Source organism: Heptranchias perlo, unplaced genomic scaffold (assembly GCF_035084215.1).
Source record: "Heptranchias perlo isolate sHepPer1 unplaced genomic scaffold, sHepPer1.hap1 HAP1_SCAFFOLD_117, whole genome shotgun sequence".
NCBI classification, from domain to species: Eukaryota; Metazoa; Chordata; class Chondrichthyes; order Hexanchiformes; family Hexanchidae; genus Heptranchias; species Heptranchias perlo.
This window is the reverse complement of record NW_027138396.1, coordinates 452658-477112: the sequence shown is the minus strand read 5'-3', so window position 1 is coordinate 477112 and position 24455 is coordinate 452658. Positions and strand designations below refer to the sequence as shown.

The 24455-nt window shown below is 44.5% G+C and overlaps 1 protein-coding gene across 1 annotated transcript in view; it reads left to right on the top strand.

Moving 5' to 3' along the window:
- Positions 1-24455, top strand: part of LOC137307995 (mucin-2-like) — a 91214-nt gene that overhangs the window by 16502 nt on the left and 50257 nt on the right. Inside the window, exons 4-8 of the mRNA XM_067976965.1 lie at positions 1400-1514; positions 17613-17700; positions 17792-17901; positions 18669-18888; positions 19004-19129. Coding sequence (XP_067833066.1) covers positions 1400-1514; positions 17613-17700; positions 17792-17901; positions 18669-18888; positions 19004-19129 — 659 coding nt within the window. The remainder of the gene's footprint in view (positions 1-1399; positions 1515-17612; positions 17701-17791; positions 17902-18668; positions 18889-19003; positions 19130-24455) is intronic.

Here is a 24455-nt window from a genome sequence, read left to right as displayed (position 1 = left end):
TCTCACCTACATGCTTCCCCTCAGCGACATCATCCGAAAATACAACATTAGGTTCCACATGTACGCTGAAGGTACCCAGCTCTACCTCACCACCACCTCTCTCGAACCCTCCACTGTCTCTGATTTGTCAAGCTGCTTGTCTGACATCCAGTACCGGAAGAGCAGAAATATCCTTCAATTAAACATCGGGCAAACCAAAGCTATTGCCTTGAGCTGTCTAGGCCCTGAACTCTGGAATCCCCCCCCTAAACCTCTCTGCCTTTCCTCCTCTCTCTCCTCCTTTAAGATGCTCCTTAAAACCTACCTTTTTGATCAAGCATTTGGCCACCTGTCCAAATGTCACCTTCTTTGGCTTGGTGTCAATTTTTTTGTCTGATTCCGCTCCTGTGAAGTGCCTTGGGGTATTTTACAACGTTAAATGCAAGTTGTTGTTGTTCCTAAGTCCATCAGTTATATATAAAGTGAGTAAGAGCAGCCCCAACATGGAATCCTGTGGAACACCACTCACCACAATCAGGAGCCAGTATAATGAAAATCATTTGTTTCCATTTTTTACCCTGTTGTGTATGACATTGGTAACAGGAACAAACAGAAAATCACATCAGAATGTGTACAGTGGGTATTGGTGCATTGTAACCTGCCAGTAGAGTATTTAGTTCTGAGTTATTCCCTAATCAGCTTCAGTTATAATCTGCTCCTGAGGAGAGTTCAAGAGATCATTCCCCTTCAAAGAGAGGCTGATTAAAAACTTAATGAAATGTAGAAATAAAGTCTTTGTTTGAGAGCAAAGTCTTTACAATGCAATAAAAGTGAATCTCAGACAAGCGCTGCATGAAATTTATCACACATTTTTAAGTTCATATCAATACAACAACTAGAACTGACACTTGTGAGCACCCACAACATTACAAGCCTTCCCAAAACAATTGCACACTGAGCAGGAGTTAGGAGTAGAGCTCAGGGAAGTCACCAAATGCGTGGTCAAAGAGATAAGTTTTAAGGAAGTTTTTGAGGTGGGGAGATATGTAACATGGACGAGGGGTTTTCTGAAGAGAATTTTAGAGTGCAGAATTAGTAAACAAGAAGAATAATTTTCAAGTCAATGTAAATAAAGAAAGAACTTCCATTTATATCATTCCGAAAGACAGGAAATCCAGTGGAGGTCAGTGAGGATAGGGTAATGGGTGAGGAGGATAGGATGTGAGTGGTGGAGTTTTGGACGAGTTAGAATCTGTGCTGGAGTAGGGTGGAGCTTAGGTGTGTTGGACAGAGTTGCAAATGGGAATAGGAAGCAAACAATCTTTTTTGTAAATACTCGCATCATTATGCAGTTAGTGAGACTATTAAATTACTAACCATCCTGAAAACTGGTATAACCCACTTGCTTTTCTTATCTTAGGGTGACACTACCTTACACCTATTCTGGGATCATGATCGAGAAAGTTAGCAGTTACACCCGTGTCACTGCAAAGATCGGCCTGACTCTCATGTGGAATGGAAATGATGCCCTCACGGTATGAGAGTCTCAACATTAGCAGTAATTTAAACAGATTGGGGTAGATTTCCAATTTGTTGCATGTGTGTCAAACTGCCATTGTGGATCGCTTACCCGTTACAGAAATCAGTGGAGTTTGAAATCAATGGAAATGAAAAGCAAGGGCTTCCTGTATAAGGCAGCCCATCTGTAACGTCAGTTTTACATCCAGGTGGCAAGTTGAAAATCTCCTGTTTACGGTATTACAATACTGAACATGTTTCATCATTATACCTCATTACAGTTATTGCTGTGTTTAAAATGCTTAGTTTTATGTATTAAAAATGCAAAGTGGACATAATATTCCAATGGTATGGCGCCTGCAGAGCACACTGTGAGGGTCACCTTATGTGACCGATTAAGTTCCATGGATCTCAACTAGAGTAATATAACAGCCTCACTGCATTGAGCCTGAATTCCCTCTGCCTGAAGCTAAGGCAAAATTATATTACATAGAATTACATAGAATTTGGCCCAATTGGTGTCTGCCCGTGTTTATGCTCCTCACAAGCCTCCTTCCTCCCTACTTCATCTAACCCTATCATCATAATCTTCTATTCCTTTCTGCCTCGTGTACATATCTAACTTGGGTGCCTAGCTCAGTTAATTTAAACCAAAATCTGATGTCCCCAAGTTTTCTGCTCCCTGAGCAGTTCAGTTTAAAACCAGATAGAGAGCCGATATTCCCAAACTCCCTGAAGAAGCTGAACTGTCAACCATGAGTTGCACAAAGTATTCTTGCTACATCCCCGAAGTAATAGTGAAAGGTAAGCTGCATGACCAAACCCAGTCTCCCCCGTGCCCCCACCCCCCCACCCCCAGAGCCAGTGAGCCTCTTCCTCCAATTGTTACACTCGTACCTCAGCATCATAGAATCTTACAGCACAGAAGTAGGCCATTTGGCCCATCGTGCCTGCGCCGGCCCTTTGAAACAGCTATTCAATTACTCCCACTTCCCTGCTTTTTCCCCATAGCCCTGCAATTTCTTTTCACTTCAAGTATTTATCCAGTTCCCTTTTGAAAGTTACTATTGAATCTGTTTCCACTACCATTTAAGAACTTAAGAATATAAGAATTAGGAGCAGGAGTAGGCCATACAGCCCCACGAGCCTGCTCCCTCATTCAATAAGATCATGGCTGATCTTCTACCTCAACTCCACTTTCCCACCCTTATTGCCCAAATATCGATTGATCTCAGTCTTGAATATACTCCACGACTAAGCATTCACAGCCCTCTGGAATAGAGAATTGCAAAGATTCACAACCCTCTGAGTGAAGAAATTTTTCCTCATCTCAGTCCTAAATGGCCGACCCCTTATCCTGAGACTTTGTCCCCTAATTCTAGACTCTCCAGCCATGGGAAGCAGCCTCTCAGCATCTACCCTGTCAAGGATTTGAGAATTTTATATGTTTCAATGAGATCACCTCTCATTCTTCTAAACTCCAGAGAGTATAGGCCCATTCCACTCAATCTCTCCTCATAGGACAACCCTCTCATCCCAGGAATCAATCTACTGAACCTTTGTTGTACCTCCTCTAAGGCAAGTATATCCTTCCGTAGGTAAGGAGATCAAAACTGTACACAGTACTCCAGGTGAGGTCTCACTAAAGCCCTGTACAATTACAGCAAGACCTCCTCACTCTTATACTCCAACCCCCGTGCAATAAAGGCTAGCATATCATTTGCCTTCCTAATTGCTTGCTGTACTGCATGTTAACTTTCTATGATTCGTGTACAAGGCCATCCAAATTCCTCTGACTACCAACGTTTCTTAGTCTTTCACCTTTTAAAAAATATTCTGCTTTTCTATTCTTACTACCAAAATGGATAATTTCACATTTCTCCACATTACACTCCATCTGCCAACTTCTCGCCCTCTCATTTAACCTGTCTGTATTCCTTTGCAGACTCTTTGCGTCCTCCTCATAGCTTACTTTCCCACCTAGCTTTGTATCATCAGAAAACTTGGATACATTACACTCAGTCCCTTCATCTAAGTCATTAATATAGATTGTAAATAGCTGAGGCCCAAGCACGGATCCTTGTGGTACCCCACTAGTTACAGCCTTTCAACCCGAAAATGACCCGTTTATTCCTACTCTCTGTTTTCTGTTAACCAATCCTCAATTCATGCTAATATATTACCCCCCATCCCATGAGCCCTTATCTTGTATAATAACCATAATAACTCGCAGCTTAAAAATAATGCTCCTCACCACACCTCTGGCTCTTTTGCTTATTGCCTTAAATCTATGTCTTCTGGTTACTGACCCTTCATCCTTACTCTATCAAAACCCTTCATGATTTTGAACACTTCCATCAAATCTCCCCTTAATCTCCTCTTCTCTAAGGAAAACAATTCCAGCTTCTCCAGCCTCTCCACATAACTGACGTCCTCCTCCCTGGGACCATTCAGGATACAGAGGAGATTTACCTGCATGCCTTGACATCCTTCCTAAAGTGTGGTGCCCAGAATTGGACACAAAACTCCAGCTGAGGCTTAACCAGTGATTTCTAAATGTATACCATAACTTCCTTGCTTTTGTACTTTATGCCTCTATTTATAAAGCCAAGGATCCCATATGCTTTTTTAACAGCCTTCTCAACTTGTCCTATCACCTTCAAATATTTGTGTACATACACCCCCAGGTCTCTCTGTTCCTGCACCCCCTTTAAAATTGTACCATTTAGTTTATATTGCCTCTCCTCATTCTTCCTTCCAGAATGCATCACTTCATACAGTACGGGAGCATGTGCTAACTCGTACACCAAGATGGCGTCTGGTGCACGTCACGCTGGAAACGTGCGTGCTCAGCCAAGGTGATATCTTGAATATTGGAGAGGCCGTGTAGCACCGAAAAAACGTGCGCTACATGGCCCAATTTAGCGCCCTTAATCTTTACTCATCCAGACAGCTCTAGCTTTGGATGCCCTTCCTTTCCCCATGAACCATCTCCTCCTTGAAGGCCTCCCATTGTTCAATTACTGTTTTGCCTACCAATTTTGGATTCCAATCCACCCGGGCAAGGTCCCTTTTTAACTCACTGAAATTTGTCCTCCTCCAGTTAAGCATTTTCACATTTGATTTTTCCTTGTCCTTTTCCATAACTATTCTAAACCTAATGATATTGTGATCACTGTTCCCCAAATGCTCCCCCACTGAAACATGCTCCACCTGCCCCACTTCATTCCCCAGAACTAGATCCAGCACAGTTTCCTTCCTGGTTGGGCTGGAAACTCACTGATCAAGAAAGTTCTCTTGAACATATTTCAGGAATTCCTCCCCCTCTTTGCCCTTTACACTGTTACTGTCCCTGTTTAGATTGGGATAATTGAAGTCCCCCATTATCACTACTCTACAATTCTTGCATCTTTCTATAATTTGCCTGTAAATGTTCTCCTCTATCTCCTTCCCACTAATGGTGGCCTATAGTATACACCCAGTAGGGTAATAGCTGCTCTATTATTCCTTAATTCTACCCAAATAGATTCTGTCTTTGACCCCTCAACTACATCATCCCTTTCCAGTGCTATAATAGTTTCTTTGATCACCACTGCCATCACACCCCCCCACCCACTTTCTTTCCTTTTTTATCTTTTCTGAATACCTTGTAACAGGAATATTAAGTACCCAATCCGCCCTTCTTTGACCAGGTCTCTGTTATTGCCACTATATCATAGTCCCATTTGACAACTTGAGCCTGCAGCTCACCAACCGTATTCACCACGCTACGTGCATTTACACACATGCACTCCAATCTCATCTTAGACTGCCTCACATTTGCCCCCTGTCTGATCCCTCCTATTTCTGAACTCTTCTTTACTCTAGTGTTACTTGTTCCTCCCAGTCCTCTGTGCACCTTGTTTCTCCTCTTTAATGTTTCATCCTGGTACCCATCCTCCAGCCAAATTAATTTAAACCTCCCCCACAGTCCTTGTGAACCTCCCTGCGAGGACATTGGTCCCAGCTCTGTTGAGGTGCAACCCGTCCATCTTGAACAGGTCCCTCCTGCCTCAGAACCGGTCCCAATGCCCCAGGAATCTGAAGCCCTCCCTCCTGCACCATTGCTCCAGCCACGCATTAAACTGTCTTATCCCACTATTCCTATACTCACTATCATGTGACACTGGGAGTAATCCAGAGATTACTACCTTTCAGGCCCTGCTGTTTAACTTCCTCCCCTAGCTCCTGAAACTCTGACTGCAGGACCTCGACCCTTTTCCTTCCCATGCCATAGGGTTCCCATGGCTTTTGGCTGTTCCTCTTCTCCCCTCAAAATGTTCTGCACCCTCTCAGTGATGTTCTTTACCCTGGTACCAGGGAGGCAACACACCATGCGGGACTCACGTCTGCGATTGCAGAAATGCCTGTTTACCCCCTGACTATCGAATCCCCTAGAACAACTGCATTTCTTTTGCCCCCGTGTAGCCGAGTCTCCCATGGTGCCGTGGATTTGCTCCTGATGCACTCCCCCGAGGTGTCATCACCCTCATTGGTATCCAACACTGAATACCGGATTGTGAGTGTCACATTCCCAGGGGACTCCTGCACTGCCTGCCCGTTCCTCCTAGCCTGTCTGGTGGTCATCCACTCCCGCTCTGCCTGAACTCTCTGTAGCTGTGGGGTGACCACCTCCTGAAATGTGCTAGCCATGAAACTCTCAGCTTCCTTGCTGCACTATAGTGATGCCAGTCACCCCTCAAGCTCAGATACTCTGAGCTTGAGCTCGAGCAGTTGGCAGCACTTCCTGCACATGTGGTTTTCCAGGACACACAAAGTGTTCTGGAGTTCCCACATAGCACAGGATGTGCATGTGATGGGCCCCAGCTGTCCTGTCTTGTTAGCTCAGTTACTTAAACTGTTTGTTTAGCTTTAAGTCATGGCTAAATACTTCTTCCCTTCCCCACTCACCCCCACAGCCATGTAATCTCCTGGGAGAGGCACAAAACCAGAGAAAAAACCCAGGGCCAGTAAGGTGAAAAAATACTCTGTAAAATTTCTGTCCGACCACCTCAGGTGATCAAAACCATTCCAGGAGATCACATGGACCAAGTGTTATCTGTAAAGACACTGACCTTCTATATGATGTGATCTCTGTCCCAGTCAGGGACCGGTCCAGCTCCCAATTGAAGGCAGAGAGTCAGCACCCACCACACCGGCCGGCAATGTATTCCAAAGGCTCACAATTCTCTGGGAAATGAAGAACTGCCCAATACCCAGTCTATTCCCACTCTTCCATAGTTTAAACTCATGTCCCCTGGCCCTCCCCAACCTGTTAAACTGGAATAATCGATCAGTAGGGACACTATCCAGCCCTTTAATTATTATATCGACCTCTCTCAGGTCACCTCTAAGTCTACACTGCTCTAAAGTAAATGGACCAAGGTTCTTGAGCCTATCTGAGTAGCTGAGATTCTTTGAGCTCGGAATCATTCTTGTAGCCCTCCTCTGGACCTTTTCCAAAGCTGCTATATCACCCACCATGTGGGGGGACCAAAACTGGGCCCAGTGCTCTCGATGCGGCCTGACCAACGATCTGTATCGTGTCAAAATGGTGTCCTTTGATTTATACTGAATGGTTCTATTAATACAGCCCAATACCCTGTTAGCTTTAGTACAGTTTCTCTACATTGGTCATGAACCTTTAGTGATCTGTGCACAATAACACCCAGATCTTTCTCCCTCTCAATCTCTTTCAGTATTGTTCCCTGCAGATGATACGTGTATTCTGTGTTGGCCCCACCAACATGCATGACGCTACATTTATCTAAATTAATCGCCATTTGTCAATGTGTGGCCCACTCCCCCATCACATCTAAATCTTTTTGCATTTAATTGGACTCCTCTACCATCCTAACCCTTGCACAGATTTTGGTGTCACCTGAAAACTTATTTACCATGCTCCCAACACCACTGTCCGGGTCATTAATAAAGACCATGAAGATTAGTGGGCCTAGGACCGATTCCTGGGGGACACCACCAATAACATGTCTCCAAGCTGAACCACATCCGTTAACTACAACTTTTTGGCTGCGGGATTGGAGCCAATTCCTAATCCAGCATTTCAAATTTCCACTGATACCACAAGATTCTAACTTGTGAAGTTACCCAGTCAAAGGCTTTCAAAGGCTTTCTGAAAGTCCAGGTAAACAATGTCTACCATTTCCCTCATCCACTACCCTAGTGACTTCCTCAAAAAACTCTATCAAATTTGTCAGGCGTGACCTATTTTTCCAAAAGCCATGATGTGAATTTCTAATGGCCCTTTCCCTTGTCCGGTGATCATAAAGGGCCTCTCTTACAATCCCTTCCCAATAATTGGCAAGTCCTGTAGTTCCCTGGCTCTGATTTATCCCCTTTTTTGAAAATAGGAACTACATGAGCTAACTTCCAGTCTAAGGGAAGGCCTACCAGGAGGCTGTCTTGCGCTGCAGATGTGACTGGGCCATGCTAATGACTCGACATACAAGATTCAGTACTTCTGAGGCTTGGACAGGCAGAACACACTTTGGATGTGCTCCGCCTGTCCATCTCCTAGGAAAAGGGTGGAAAGCATATTAAGAAGGGAATCAAGGGTTATGGGGATAGGGCGGGAAAGTGGAGTTGAGGTAGAAGATTCAATCTAATCGTCACAGTTCTAGGACAGATCACTGTAATTAGCAATGATATTTTTTCTGTCTTTGAGGATGATTCATTCTATTGATGTAATTTCATGTTCACCAATTGTCACGTTTGATTTTTGTAAGCATCACAGCCTCCTTTCTACTGAAACAAATCATCTATCATTGACGATATTCTTGGCGATCATTGGTGAAATGATTAGATAAAGAAAATTACATCTTTGTGTTTTCAGAATAAACTAATTCGAATAACCCTTAATGAATATCCTTTGCATTACTGCGATATTGATGCTAGGTGACTGGTGTGGAGACACAAACTGGACGGTCTTTTCAAGTGCTGGACTATTTTATGAGTTTGTATTTCTCAGGGTAGATATACTGTGCACCTCCTGCTTGACAATCCCCATTGTGGTACTTGAGAAAAAATTGCTGAAAGACCCAAAATTCGGCTGGGGCCGCTTCACCATCAGAAGAGTAACGGAGCGTCTAGCCATTCGGAGAGTCTCAGATCCCGATCCAAATTACGGGAACATTAAGGGTCTATTTGAAAATACAGGATAGCCATTTCACACCAGTGAGGGCTCTCCAGCAGCACCCACCCCCAGATCTCCAGTCAGAGCAGAGCCATGCCACTCCGACAGACAAGTGGAGGCCCGGGAAGGGTCCAATAAGAAATCAAGTCAACTCCTCTTCACCTCTGATTGGAGCCAGAGGGGTAATTTTTGAGGTTAATCAACACTCTCTGAGCTCGATTATCTTCAGGCTTTTCCTGGAACCTCGATAGAATGCTTGGTAGTTCTCGGCTGGCAAGAATTCCATGGAGGCCGACTGAAGGTGAAATGGGTGAAATTCTCAACATGGGAAGGGTGATCCCATCCCACTGGAATTTCTGGTGAGTCTGTAAATAGGATGGAATCCTGGCGGAACTGTGTTCCAACCCATTTCCCGGTCGCCCGACGGGCACACTTGACGCTCAGACTACGATCGGAATTTCGAGACCTTGGTATCTGAGACCTGTGTGTGGTCGATGCTGGAGAAATGTTAGCAATACATTTTATCAATGGAAGCACTGAACCAGTGCCATTGTTCGAGATGATGGGGCTTAAAATGGATAACCCCTGAAAATGGGCGTTGGCATCGTGATACGTGATTAGCCCACGCCCACTCATTGCAATGCAGGCAGCTAATGCTAAGTTGGTGCTGGCTACTGATTTTAATGATTGCCTCATGCGGCAGTTGCTACCTGCGCTGTTGATTGGTTGCAAGCATCGGCAGGGGGCCGATATTGCGAGCGGCTAGCGCTACTTAAAGGCAGCCTACACCTCTTAAAGGGGAGGTGCACTGTGGCTGATGGAATTGGTGCCTGGATGTGGATTGCTTTGGAAGAAGTTTTGTGAACATCGCTCAACCTGCGAGAGAGCGTGCACCAAGGTTCCCTGATGATGCACTGGAGGGCTTGGTGAAAGAGGTGGAGAAAAGGAGGGACATCCTGTATATGCAGGGAGGCAGGAGGCCCTCGAAACACGTGCTTAGGAAGCAATGGGAGGAAGTAGTGGCAGAGGTCAATGCCAGGAGTATAGCTCCAAGAACATGGATGCAGTGCAGGAAAAAGTCCAATGATCTGATATGAGTGAGTTCAATCTTCAAGTGGCACATTCGACCAATTGCACCACTAGCCTCATCCGCTACTCAATTCACTGCACCCTCATCACCCATCCACCAACAATCTCCATCAATCAGTTCGCAACCCTTCAATTCATGTGCTTTATCTCACCCTCACACTTTGCACTTTTGCAAGCCTCACACCCACAACTCACAGCTCACACACACTGGCAGCTATTCAACCATGATAGCCACTCAACCTAAACATATTGCAGGACATCACTAACACACTTCCCACTTTCTTGCAGGAGAAGGTGGCGCATAACAGGAAGCAGCAACAAAGAGCTGGAGGAGGACAAACACAGTCCTCCAATGCTGCTCCTGCAGCAAACAACCAAAAGTACAGAATGGAGCAGACCAGGGGAAAGGCTGCTCCCAGATTTACCGATGCCTCACTCCAGGTCCTACTGGATTGGGTGAGAAGGAGGAGGGATATTTTCTACCCAGTGGACAGGAGGAAGTGGCTTGTCTCTGCTACCAAGAAGGCCTGGCTCGAGGTGGCAGAGGAGGTCACCAGCAGCAGCAACGTCTCCCGCACATGGATCCAGTGCAGGAAGTGTTTTAGTGACCTAACTAGGTCAGTCAAAGTGAGTACACTTACTCATTCTCCTACACTCCATCTTCAACATCACCGCCCCCACCCCACAACTCATTCTGTACAAGCCAACACTATTCTATCACATCACTCCTCACACCCACTCAAAGCTCATCCTCAACTTACCTGCACTTACTCACCTCCCCAGTACTCATCCCACCACTACCACTCAACCCAATCCTCAAACAATGTCATGGCTCTGGCTCACACTCACCATCTGATGCATCTCTTTCACGGTCAGCCGCACCCAAACCAATGCATTCAACGGTTGGCCACGTCACCATCCCTTACTCATGCCTCTCTACTTTCTCCCCTTGTAGGAGAAGAGAGCCCAGAATGCACGGGAGAGGGCGAAGACCGGAGGGGGGCCGCAACATCAGGTCGTCCTCACGGACGCGGAGCAGCAGGCTCTTGAACTAAGCCACACCCTCGAGTGCCTGTCCGTCGGGGACGCCGAGACTGCCACCCAACAAACGGCTGGTGACAGAACTTTAACATTTAGCACTCACAAGAGCAAATGATGTCAACATGCCTTGCCATCTTCAGCACCTAAACATCTGTCATCATGCTTAATATTGCCTTCTGTTCTCTTACAGGGCCTTCAGCAACCACCGTGACGGTGGAGGGCGATTCCTCAGAGAACATGCCGGCCTCTGAGGGGACACCATCACATCTGAGCCATCCACCAGCGCAGATACACAGAGCTGCCAGACTGGGCCTGCGGCAGGTGGTGAGCGAACCAACACGTGGGAAAGACTTACTTTACCTCTTCCTCACCAATCTACCTGTCGCAATTGCATCTGTCCACGACAGTATTGGTCGGAGTGACCACTGCACAGTCCTCGTGGAGACGAAGTCCCATCTTCACACTGAGGACACCATCCAACGTGTTGTGTGGCACTTTCACCGTGCTAAATGGGATAGATTCAGAACAGATCTAGCAGCTCAAAACTGGGCATCCATAAGGCGCTGTGGGCCATCAGCAGCAGCAGAAATGTATTCCAGCACAATCTGTAACCTCATAGCCCGGCATATTCCTCATTCTACCATTACCAACAAGCCAGGGGATCAACCCTGGTTCAATAAGGAGTGTAGAAGAGCATGCCAAGAGCAGCACCAGGCGTACCTAAAAATGGGGTGCCAACCTGGTGAAGCTATAACTCAGGACTACATGCATGCTAAACAGCGGAAGCAACATGCTATCGACAGAGCTAAGCGATTCCACAACCAACGGATCAGATCAAAGCTCTGCAGTCCTGCCACATCCAGTCGTGAATGGTGGTGGACAATTAAACAACTAATGGGAGGAGGAGGCTCTGTAAACATCCCCATCCTCAATGATGGTGGAGTCCAGCACGTGAGTGCAAAAGACAAGGCTGAAGCATTTGCAACCATCTTCAGCCAGAAGTGCCGAGTGGATGATCCATCTCGGCCTCCTCCCGATATCCCCACCATCACAGAAACCAGTCTTCAGCCAGTTTGATTCACTCCATGTGATATCAAGAAACGGCTGAGTGCACTGGATACAGCAAAGGCTATGGGCCCCAACAGCATCCCAGCTGTAGTGCTGAAGACTTGTGCTCCAGAACAAGCCGCGCCTCTAGCCAAGCTGTTCCAGTACAGCTACAACACTGGCATCCACCCGACAATGTGGAAAATTACCCAGGTATGTCCTGTCCACAAAAAGCAGGACAAATCCAATCCGGCCAATTACCGCCCCATCAGTCCACTCTCAATCATTAGCAAAGTGATGGAAGGTGTCGTCGACAGTGCTAACAAGCGGCACTTACTCACCAATAACCTGCTCACCAATGCTCAGTTTGGGTTCCGCCAGGATCGTTCGGCTCCAGACCTTATTACAGCCTTGGTCCGAACATGGACAAAAGAACTGAATTCCAGAGGTGAGGTGAGAGTGACTGCCCTTGACATAAAGGCAGCATTTGACCGAGTGTGACACCATGGAGCCCGAGTAAAATTGAAATCAATGGGAATCAGGGGGAAAACTCTCCTGTGGCTGGAGTCATACCTAGCACAAAGGAAGATGGTAGTAGTTGTTGGAGGCCAATCATCTCAGCCCCAGGATATTGCTGCAGGAGTTCCTCAGGGCAGTGTCCTAGGCCCAACCATCTTCAGCTGCTTCATCAGTGACCTTCCCTCCATCATAAGGTCAGAAATGGGGATGTTCACTGATGATCGCACAGTGTTCAGTTCCATTCGCAACCCCTCAGATAATGAAGCAGTCCGAGCCCGCATGCAACAAGACCTGGACAACATCCAGGCTTGGGCTGATAAGTGGCAAGTAACATTCACACCAGACAAGTGCCAGGCAATGACCATCTCCAACAAGAGAGAGTCTAACCACCTCCCCTTGACATTCAATGGCATTACCATCGCCGAATCCCCCACCATCAACATCCTGGGGGGTCACCATTGACCAGAAACTTAACTGGCCCAGCCATATGAATACTGTGGCTACAAGAGCAGGTCAGAGGCTGGGTATTCTGCGGCGAGTGACTCACCTCCTGACTCCCTCAAGCCTTTCCACCATCTACAAGGCACAAGTCAGGAGTGTGATGGAATACTCTCCACTTGCCTGGATGAGTGCAGCTCCAACAACACTCAAGAAGCTCGACACCATCCAAGATAAAGCAGCCCACTTGATTGGCACCCCATCCACCACCCTAAACATTCACTTCCTTCACCACCGGCGCACAGTGGCTGCATCATCCACAGGATGCACTGCAGCAACTCGCCAAGGCTTCTTCGACAGCACCTCCTAAACCCGCGACCTGTACCACCTAGAAGGACAAGAGCAGCAGGTACAAGGGAACAACACCACCTGCACGTTCCCCTTCAAGTCACACACCATCCCGACTTGGAAATATATCGCCGTTCCTTCATCGTCGCTGGGTCAAAATCCTGGAACTCCCTTCCTAACTGCATTGTGGGAGAACCGTCACTACACGGATTGCAGCGGTTCAAGAAGGCGGCTCACCACCACCTTCTCAAGGGCAATTAGGGATGGGAAATAAATGCTGGCCTCGCCAGCGATGCCCACATCCCATGAATGAATGAAAAAAAAACCTCGGTGGGTCCCTGTCCTCAGTTAGTTGTAGTGGCACATGGTGAGTCACCGCACATGTGAGCACGAGCAGACACTGGTGGCACGGGCAGCTGTGGAGAGTCTGCATCGGTGGGAGCACTCCTCTCCAGGCTTTGCTCAGCTGGACACAGATGCTGAACTCTGGGGGCCATCCATTAAAAGGAGAATGATCGAGGGGCAGCAGCACATTTGCGAGGTGCTGGAACAGGTGCCACTCGCACTCTCCACAATCGCGCAGAGGATGGAGGAGTCCAACTCCTGCATGAGTGGAATGGTGACACTGGTACGGGAGGAAATCTCTGAGATACTGTCACAGGGATATGAGGGCATCTCTGAGATAGTGCCGCGGGTAAGTGCGGGAATGTCTGCGATGGAGGGAAAGCTAGCCTCCATCGAGCTTCAAGCACGGCTCACCAATGAGTCCATTGAGGTCCTGACAACGGCCCTTCGGACTCAGGGTGAGCAACTTTCTGCCGCCTTAAACAGGCAGGCAGATACTCTGGCACTGGCCTTACAAGGCTTCACATATGTGCTCCCAAACTGTCATCCAGCAGGGTGGTAGGAGTGATGTGGGCCTGGCCCAGGAGTGGGATGATGGTGAAAGGGGACATGGAAGTGGGGACGCCACTCAAAGCACTCCCACGTCTCACCCATTGCCCCCCTCTCAACCAGTACCCACAATGCTGCCTCCTCTCCAGGTGGCCGAGTCTACCCCTGCACAGGTGCAGGTGGAGCAGTCTTTGGAGGGGCCCTCACGGGCACCGAAACCCAGAGGTCATAGGCCGAAAGCATCTAATCTGTCAGGGCATGGACAAGAGCAACCTGCCACTACCTCTGCTACAGCCACAGGGGAAGCACCATGTAGGAGTACTCGTAAGCATAAGACAAAGGTTTTGTAAGCACAAAGGGGATGCACAAGGGTGTTTGACCGTTTGTCATGTTTTTTATTTATATTTGATTTTTGTTAGTGGCACATTAAATATTATTATTGTCACCACTACTGCCGAGTCTTGGCCATTCTTGACTGGTTTGTGCAATAAGTCCCTTTCATGAAGTTTACCATGAACACCCACACTTGATGCCACCCATTGGGTCTCTCTACAGTGGATGTATGTGTAGTTGCTCGACTATTTTGTACAGGTGCCTGTTCCACAGCACTGTTTTGTGGAGCTCCACGTGGCGGAGGTGGACGGCATGCCTGGCGAGGCTGTGATGTTGCTCGTCCTCGGATGAAGTGATGAATGCAGCTACGGCACCCCCCCATCCTGGTGTGAGTTTGAGGGGGTCCGCAAAGTAGGTAAATGCATTTGAACAGCAGAGTTTTGGGTATAAATTAAGAATTTTGAGTGGAAAGACAAAAGGTGTTGCAGCCAAAACTTTGTCTGAAGTGACAGAGTGCCCTGCTGCAATAAATGAGGTATTCTCATCACACTGTCAAATAATCCTTTGCATCTCCCGCTGGCTGCTGGCTGAAACACGTCTGCTGGAACAGGGAGTGTTTCCCACAGCACAGAAAACACGCTGAGGATCCTTCAAAATTGCACCCCTGCCAAAACCTCCAGTCAACAAGGTCTCTCAAGTACCTCAACTAGCTAAATAACAATGTAAATTATTATCCCACCTGCTTTAATTGCTGGTGGGGGTCCTGCATGCGGGAGCTGGGCGCGCACCCAAACGCCTCATTGGGGAACCCGGAGGTGAGCGGGTTGGAGCCGGGCTCCGAACCCACTCCGGGATTCCGCCATTTAAGGAGCCCCCTTGCCCCCAAAGCACCCGCTTGGCCATCCAAAAATTGGCCCCAATGTCTCCCCTCTTAATGTCTCCCTCGCGATGTCTCTCCCCCCACGATGTCTCTCCCTCGCAATGTCTCTCCCTCGCAATGTGTCTCTCCCCCCGCGATGTCTCTCTCTCCCTCTGCAATTTGTCTCTCCCCCCGCGATGTGTCTCCCCTCGTGATGTCTCTCCCCGGCGATGTCTGTCCCCCCGCGATGTCTCTCCCTGTGTTGCCTGTCTCCACAATGTCTCCCCTCCATGATGTCTCCCCCTACGATGTCTCCCGCTACGATGTCTCTCCCATGATATCTCCCCCCACGAAGTCTCCTCGCGATGTCTCCTCCCCGATGTCTCGCACTCTCCTCAATGCCGCAGTTTCAAGCCGGGGGTATTTTAATTCCTAGGCCTCAGTTAAATGCCACTGGTCATAATGTGGGGAAATGTGAGGTTATTCACTTTAGTAGGAAGAATAGAAAAATAGAATATTTTTTAAATGGTGAGAAACTATTAAATGTTGGTGTTCAGAGAGATTTGGGTGTCCTCGTACACAAAACAGGAAAAGTTAGTATGCAGGTACAGCAAGCAATTAGGAAAGCAAAAGATATGTTGGCCTTTATTGCAAGGGGGTTGGAGTATAAGAGTAAGGAAGTCTTATTACAGTTGTACAGGGCTTTAGTTAGACTTCACCTGGAGTACTGTGTACAGTTTTGGTCACCTTATCTAAGGAAGGATATACTTGCTTTCGAGGTGGTGCAACGAAGGTTCACTGGATTAATTCCTGGGATGAGAGGGTTGTCCTATGAGGAGAGATTGAGTAGAACGGGCCGACACTCTCTGGAGTTTAGAAGAATGAGAGGTGATCTCGTTGAAACCTATAAGATTCTGAGGGGGCTTGACAGGGTAGATGCTGAGTGATTGTTTCCCCTGGCGGGAGAGTCTAGAACTAGGGGGCATAGTCGGCCATTCAAGACTGAGATGAGGAGGAATTTCTTCACGCAGACAGTTGTGAATCTTTGGAATTCTCTACCCCAGAGGGCTGTGGATGCTGAGTTATTGAATATATTCAAGGCGGAGATGGATAGATTTTTGGACTCTAGGGAAATCAAGGGATATGGGGATTGGGTGGGAAAGTGGAGTTGAGGTTGAAGATCATCCATGATCTTATTGAATGGTGGAGCAGGCTCAAGGGGCCGTATGGCCTAGTCTTGCTCCTATTGTTCTTATTTATGGACCATTTATTGCCCGTTCCAGGTGGGAAGAGAGCACGGGGCATCTATGATCAGGCAGCCCTTGGCCGCCTGCCAGCTTCCAGCTTTCCTTTTTGGGGCCAGGAGTACTCTTGCTCCCCCTGGCCGCAAAAAAGAAATCTTTTTCATTGACCTGGAGGGCCTCTTCATCCTCCCCACCAGCTGCCGACCTGCTTCAGCCTGACGGGAAAGCTGCAGTGTATTCCTCGCCTCGGCCCCCAAATAAAATGCCATTGGAGTCCTATAAACGACATGGAGCCTCGATTAATATTTATTCATGAAGGTCTCCTTTGAGTCTGGTGGGTGCCTCATCTGCTGCCAAAATCAGTGGCATTAAATTGAAGATCGGCGGGAACAGAGTGGGAAATGGAACTGCTCCATTTTCAGTGGTTTCCTGCTCTGATCCCAACTACTGAGGAGAGTTAAAATTCCCCCCAATATTAGTCATATTACAAAAAAAAAGAGGTTAGAAACCTAAAGTTGCATGCAGAGAAATTGGAGTTAATTTTAACCTTAGGCACTAATGTAAAATGGGAAAAATCTAAATGGCTGCCCATTATATGGCCCCCCCACCCCCCCGGCCCCGATTCTCCCTTCCGTTGACTGCACGGGCGGCTAATTCGATATCACCCATTTTACATCATCACCCAGAGTTAAAGTTACCTTGATTGTCATTAAAGGTGACTCATTTTTGACTGGTGCCCCCAAACCCAGCAGCTCCATTCTTTCTATCTAGGTCAGCTGGAGCGACAGATTTAATAGCAATTGATGGAAATTGGGTCTGGATAGGATGGACCAGCTGCACTGTGAGAGATCAGCCCACAATAGAACAGTGGCTCTGACAGGGAAGCCACGGCATGACTCTGCTGGATATAAAGTTGTAGCAAAAGAAAATAATTCATTACTTACATGATTTTAGTTGACAAAATTTTATTGATTCTATCATTAATGACACTTAAAACATTTAGCTTCTTCAAAACTTTCTCAATGAAAGCAAAAAATGTATGTTTTTTATAATTTACTTGAAATATAGCTCAGAAAACATGTTCTAATGATTTTCTCTTTTTTTGCATTAGCTTGAACTGGACCAGCAGTTTATCAATACAACATGTGGCTTGTGCGGTGATTTCAATGGCATTCGTGATAACGAAATTTTTTCAAATGGTATGTGTAATGGGCACTTCCCATCACATTTGATGTGTTGTGTTTGATATTAGATGCAAATTGTTCATTTATTGCCCATCACTGATTACAGGCTACCATCTGACTCCTATCCAGTATGGAAACTTGAATAAACTGAATGGTCCCATGGAGCAATGCAAAGATGTACCCTCATCTGAAAGTGTCGAAAATTGTTCAGAATTTGTAAGTGAATGGTTCTCCTTAATTAACCTCCTTCTAGCTTGAATCTGTTTTAACTCCCATAAATCTTTCTTTAACATTAGTTTCTAATGGATAATTAATTAAGTGTTATTAAAGACTGTGAACTCGGGTGGCACAGTGATGAAGTGAACTGTTCTTTCACCACCAGGACCTTGGATTGAATCTAGCCCAGACTGTTGGGGGATTAAAGCCTCTTTTGTGCAGGGTTGTCTTAGTTCTAAGTAGGCACAGGTCCACAGCGCAAAACTGATATTAATTCACCACAAATTGGTATTAAATTGATATTCTCACTGAGAAAGGCCACAAGCCATATGATTGAGGATTCCTGGATATATTCCAGTTCAATAAAATGAGATAGGGAATAGGCAAGGCTCTGGCTTGTATTTTCAGGATTTTCAGACTTATTGATGAAATGTATTATTTTTGATATCCAAAAAAGGAGTGAAAGATGAACCAAGGAATTATAGGCTAGTTAACCTAACCTCAGTAATGGGGAAAATGCACAGGAACATTTTATGGGATTTTGTCAGTGTTAAGGGGCCCCGGAGGCTGTAAATCAAAATGGATTTCAAAGCAGGAAGTCGTGCCTCAACAATCTATTAGATGATCGTTAAGTTAATGAGTAATCCAGTGAATAAAATAATTTGGATTTTTAGAGGAGATTTGATAAAAAAGTAAACCTTTTAAAGGCTGATGTACAGATTATGTTTGTATATGTCCATCACTAAATAATTTCCTTTTCTGCTCAGGAATCCATGTGTGAAAGTGTACTCACAGAGCCAGGTTTTGCCAACTGCTATGGTATCTTAGATTTAGCACCTTTTATCAAGAGCTGCATGCTGGACTTGTGTCTGTGCAAGGATTTAAACAATTCATCATCCTGCCTCTGCAATACCATATCAGAATTTTCTAGACAGTGTGCCCATGTTGGAGGGAAACCCAGCAACTGGAGAAGAGAAGAAATGTGTGGCAAGTACCTTTAAAATCAATCACCCTCAAACCCTCTCAATCAAATCACAAGTGCAGTTATTTACTTATGGAAATGATGAAGACACTAAAAGTTGGCTGTTTTTCTCTATTCCAGAAAAAACATGCCAGTTGAATATGACCTATGAGGAGTGTGGAATTCCATGTGCAGACACATGCTCAAACCCTGATAGGAGCCAGATGTGTGAGGACCACTGCATTGATGGCTGCTTCTGCCCTTCTAGTAAGACACAGTACATCAGAAAATCTAATTCAATTAAATAATAATTGTACGTGATGGTGTTTACCTTTATTGATGAAGTTGAGGAGGATGTTTCATGTGACTATAAAAAGTGAAGTTAAAATTTGCCTTAGCACATCTGTCACACTCTGTAAAGAGAAAAGACAGGTTATGCATCAGAACCCAGAAAATTAACTTGTCTTTTGCCTTTACCTATGCTGACTGATCAGCTGTCTACTGCCAGCATTTTCTGCTTTTGTTTCAGATATTCAGCATTTGCAATTATTTTTCTTCATATTTTAAAATTTACCACTTTGTTACAATGCCCACTGATGTAGGATGTGTTGGCCGTTGAGGTTTCACCCCCTGACTTTAGCACTGAGACAGGAGCTAAACTAAAGTAACATTTCAATAAAGCAAACTGCTAACACTTCTGGAATCGGTACTTTCTGATTTACCTCACCTGAAATAAAGGCAGGGATAAGAGTGAGGGAACTATAATTTTTAATTACAGGGTGTGTTATATCAGAGGGATTGTAATACAGGGGATTCTGTATATGCTTTCTCTTTTGGAGAATGCTATAAACCATAGCTGTGATTTTAACTCGGGGCAGGAATCAGGCAGATTGGGGTTGGGATGAGTATCTTCCTGACCTCAGCTGCGTGACCAACACTCCTGACCTTCCTGGCCCTACAAAGAAAGTAAAAGAAAAAGTTTAAAAATGTACCTCTTTCGAGCTCTTGTGGGCCTGGCTCCTCTTCCTGCAGTCTTCACCTGCTGGGAAAGACACAACAGCTTCCCCAGCTCAGGCCACCAGTCGTCGGGGCCCGATCATGGCCTCAGAGCCCATTCTGCATATTTGGAGAAGGACCTTGCTGGTTTCCAGTGGATGTCCTTGCTGCCTGCTGGTTAAAATTAAAGACTGCAGGAAGGGAGCGGGTAAGTCTCCCGGCTAATGTTAACTGCCTCCCGGTTTCCACCAGCCCCTCGTGTGTTTACATCAGAGCGTATTATAGAAAGTAGTGAGTTGAACCAGAATATTATATAGGGCAGGGGGGGTTGTTCTATTAGTGTAATGGGTGATGTTCTATTAGTGTAATGGGTGATGTTCTATTAGTGTAATGGGTGATGTTCCATTAGTGTAATGGGTGATGTTCCATTAGTGTAATGGGTGATGTTCCATTAGTGTAATGGGGTGTGTTATATTAGTGTAATGGGTGTGCATTACATTAGTGTAATGGGTGATGTTATGTTAGTGTAATAGGGTGTTATATTAGTGTAATGGAGAGAGGTTAAATTAGAGTAATGGGGGGTGTTATATTAGTGTAATGGGGGGTGTTATATTAGTGTAATGGGGGGTGTTATATTAGTGTAATGGGGGGTGTTATATTCGTGTAATGGGGAGTGTTATATTAGTGTAATGGGGGAGTGTTATATTAGTATAATGGGTGTGCATTATATTAGTGTAATGGGTGGTGTTATGTTCGTGTAATAGGGTGTTATATTAGTATAATAGAGAGAGAGGTTAAATTAGAGTAATGGAAAGAGGTTATATTAGTGTAATGGGGGGTGTTACATTAGTGTAATGGGGGGTGTTACATTAGTATAATGAGTCGTGTTATATTAGTGTAATGGGGGTGTTATATTAGTGTAATGAATGTGCATTACATTCGTGTAATGAGTGGTGTTATGTTAGTGTAATAGGGTGTTATATTAGCATAATGGAGAGAGGTTAAATTAGAGTAATGGAAAGAGGTTACATTAGTGTAATGGAGGGTGTTACATTAGTGTAATGGGGGGTGTTACATTAGTGTAATGGGGTGTTACATTAGTGTAATGGGGGGTGTTATATTAGTGTAATGGGGGGTGTTACATTAGTGTAATGGGGGTGTTACATTAGTGTAATGGGGGTGTTATATTAGTGTAATGGGGGAGTGTTTTATTCGTATAATGGGTGGTGTTATATTAGTGTAATGGGGAGTGTTATATTGGTGTAATGGGGAGTGTTATATTGGTGTAATGGGGGTGTTATATTGGTGTCATGGGGGTGTTATATTGGTGTAATGGGGGTGTTATATTGGTGTAATGGGGGAGTGTTTTATTTGTATAATGAGTGATGTTATATTAGGGTAATGGGTGTGCATTACATTAGTGTAATGGGTGGTGTTATGTTTGTGTAATAGGGTGTTATATTAGTATAATGGAGAGAGGTTAAATTAGTGTAATGGGGGGTGTTATATTAGTGTAATAGGGGGTGTTATTCGTGTCATGGGGGTGTTATATTAGTGTCATGGGGGTGTTATATTAGGGTAATGGGGGGTGTTATATTCGTGTAATGGGGGGTGTTATATTCGTGTAATGGGGGGTGTTATATTCGTGTAATGGGGGGTGTTACATAAGTGTAATGGGGGTGTTATATTAGTGTAATGGGGGAGTGTTTTATTAGTATAATGGGTGGTGTTATATTAGTGTAATGGGTGTGCATTACACTAGTGTAATGGGTGGTGTTATATTCGTGTAATAGGGTGTTATATTAGTATAATGGAGAGGGGTTAAATTAGAGTAATGGAAAAAGGTTATTAGTGTAATAGGGGAGTGTTATATTAGTATAATGGGTGGTGTTATATTAGTGTAATGGGTGTGCATTCTATTTGTGTAATGGGTGATGTTATATTAGTGTAATGGGTGGGTGTTATATTAGTATAATAGGGTATTACATTACTATAATGGAGAGAGGCTAAATTAGTGTAATGGGGGGTGTTATATTAGTGTAATGGAGAGAGGTGTTATATTAGTGTAACTGGTGATGCATTAGTGTACTGGGTGAGTGTTCTATTAGTGTATTGGGGGGTTATGTTAGTGTAGTAGGTGGGTGTAATATTAGTGTATTGGGGGGTGTTATATTGGTGTGGTGGGTGTTATATTAGTGTAAAGGAGCTGTTATATTCGTGTTTATTGGGAGAGTTATATTAGTGTAATGGGTCGTGTTATATTAGTGTAATGAATGGAGTTATATTAGTGTAATGGGTGGGTGTTATATTAATGTAATAGGGTGTTATATTAGTATAATGGAGAGAGGTCATATTAGAGTAATGGGGGATGTTGTATTAGTGTAATGGAGAGAGATGTTAGATGAGTGTAATGGTTGGATGTTATGTTAGTGTAATGGGTGGGTGCTATATTAGTATAATGGGAGGTGCAATATTAGGGTAATAGGTGTTATATTAGTGTAATTGGGAGTATTATATTAGTGTAATGTGTGGGTGTTATATTTGTATAATGGAGTGAGGTTATATTAATGTAATGGGGGGTGTTATCTTAGTCGAATGGAGAGAGGTGTTATATTATTGCAATGGGTGGTATATTAGTGTAATGGGTGGGTGTTATATTAGTATAATGGGGGTTGTTATATTGGTGTAGTGGGTGGGTATTATATTAGTGTAAAGGGGCTGTTATATTAGTGTTTATGGAGAGAGTTATATTAGTGTAATGGGTGGTGTTATATTAGTGTAATGGGTGGTGTTATATTAGTGTAATGAAGAGAGGTTATGTTAGGATAATGGGGGGTGTTATATTAGTGTAATGGAGAGAGGTGTTATATTAGTGTATTGGGGGGTGTTATATTAGTGTAATGGAGATCGGTGTTATATTAGTGTAACAGGTGGTATATTAGTGTAATGGGTGGATGTTTTATAAATGTAATGGGAGGTGTTACACGAGTGTAATGTGTGGGTGTTATATTAGTGTGATGGAAGGTGTAATATTAGGGTAATGGGTGTTATGTTAGTGTAATCGGGGTTTTATATTAGTGTAATGGGAAGGTGTTATAATAGTGTTTATGGAGAGAGGTGTCCCATTAGTGTAATGGGGAAGTGTTATTATTATAATGGATGGCTGTTATATTAGTCTAATGGGGTTGTTATATTAGTGTAATGGATGGATGTTATATTAGTGCAATGTGGTGTGTTATTTTAGTTTAAGGTGGGTGTTATATTAGTGTGATGGAGAGAGGTGTTATATTAGTGTAATGGGGGGGTTATTATAGTGTGAGGGAGAGAGGTGTTATATTAGTGTAATGGGGGGTGTTATATTAGTGTAATGGAGAGAGGTGTTATATTAGTGTAATGGGGGGTGTTATATTAGTGTAATGGAGAGAGGTGTTATATTAGTGTAATGGGGGGTGTTATATTAGTGTAATGGAGAGAGGTGTTATATTAGTGTAATGGGGGGTGTTATATTAGTGTAATGGAGAGAGGTGTTATATTAGTGTAATGGGGGTGTTATATTAGTGTAATGGAGAGAGGTGTTATATTAGTGTAATGGGGGGTGTTATATTAGTGTAATGGAGAGAGGTGTTATATTAGTGTAATGGGGGGTGTTATATTAGTGTAATGGAGAGAGGTGTTATATTAGTGTAATGGGGGGTGTTATATTAGTGTGAGGGAGAGAGGTGTTATATTAGTGTAATGGGGGGTGTTATATTAGTGTAATGGAGAGAGGTGTTATATTAGTGTAATGGGGGATGTTATATTAGTGTAATGGAGAGAGGTGTTATATTAGTGTAATGGGGGGTGTTATATTAGTGTGAGGGAGAGAGGTGTTATATTAGTGTAATGGGGGGTGTTATATTAGTGTAATGGAGAGAGGTGTTATATTAGTGTAATGGGGGATGTTATATTAGTGTAATGGAGAGAGGTGTTATATTAGTGTAATGGGGGATGTTATATTAGTGTAATGGAGAGAGGTGTTATATTAGTGTAATGGGGGGTGTTATATTTGTGTGAGGGAGAGAGGTGTTATATTAGTGTAATGGGGGGTGTTATATTAGTGTAATGGGGTTGTTATATTAGTGTGAGGGAGAGAGGTGTTATATTAGTGTAATGGGGGTGTTATATTAGTGTGATGGAGAGAGGTGTTATATTAGTGTAATGGGGGGTGTTATATTAGTGTAATGGAGAGAGGTGTTATATTAGTGTAATGGGGGGTGTTATATTAGTGTAATGGGGGTGTTATATTAGTGTGAGGGAGAGAGGTGTTATATTAGTGTAATGGGGGGTGTTATATTAGTGTAATGGGGGTGTTATATTAGTGTGAGGGAGAGAGGTGTTATATTAGTGTAATGGGGGGTGTTATATTAGTGTAATGGAGAGAGGTGTTATATTAGTGTAATGGGGGGTGTTATATTAGTGTAATGGAGAGAGGTGTTATATTAGTGTAATGGGGGGTGTTATATTAGTGTGAGGGAGAGAGGTGTTATATTAGTGTAATGGGGGGTGTTATATTAGTGTAATGGGGGGTGTTATATTAGTGTAATGGAGAGAGGTGTTA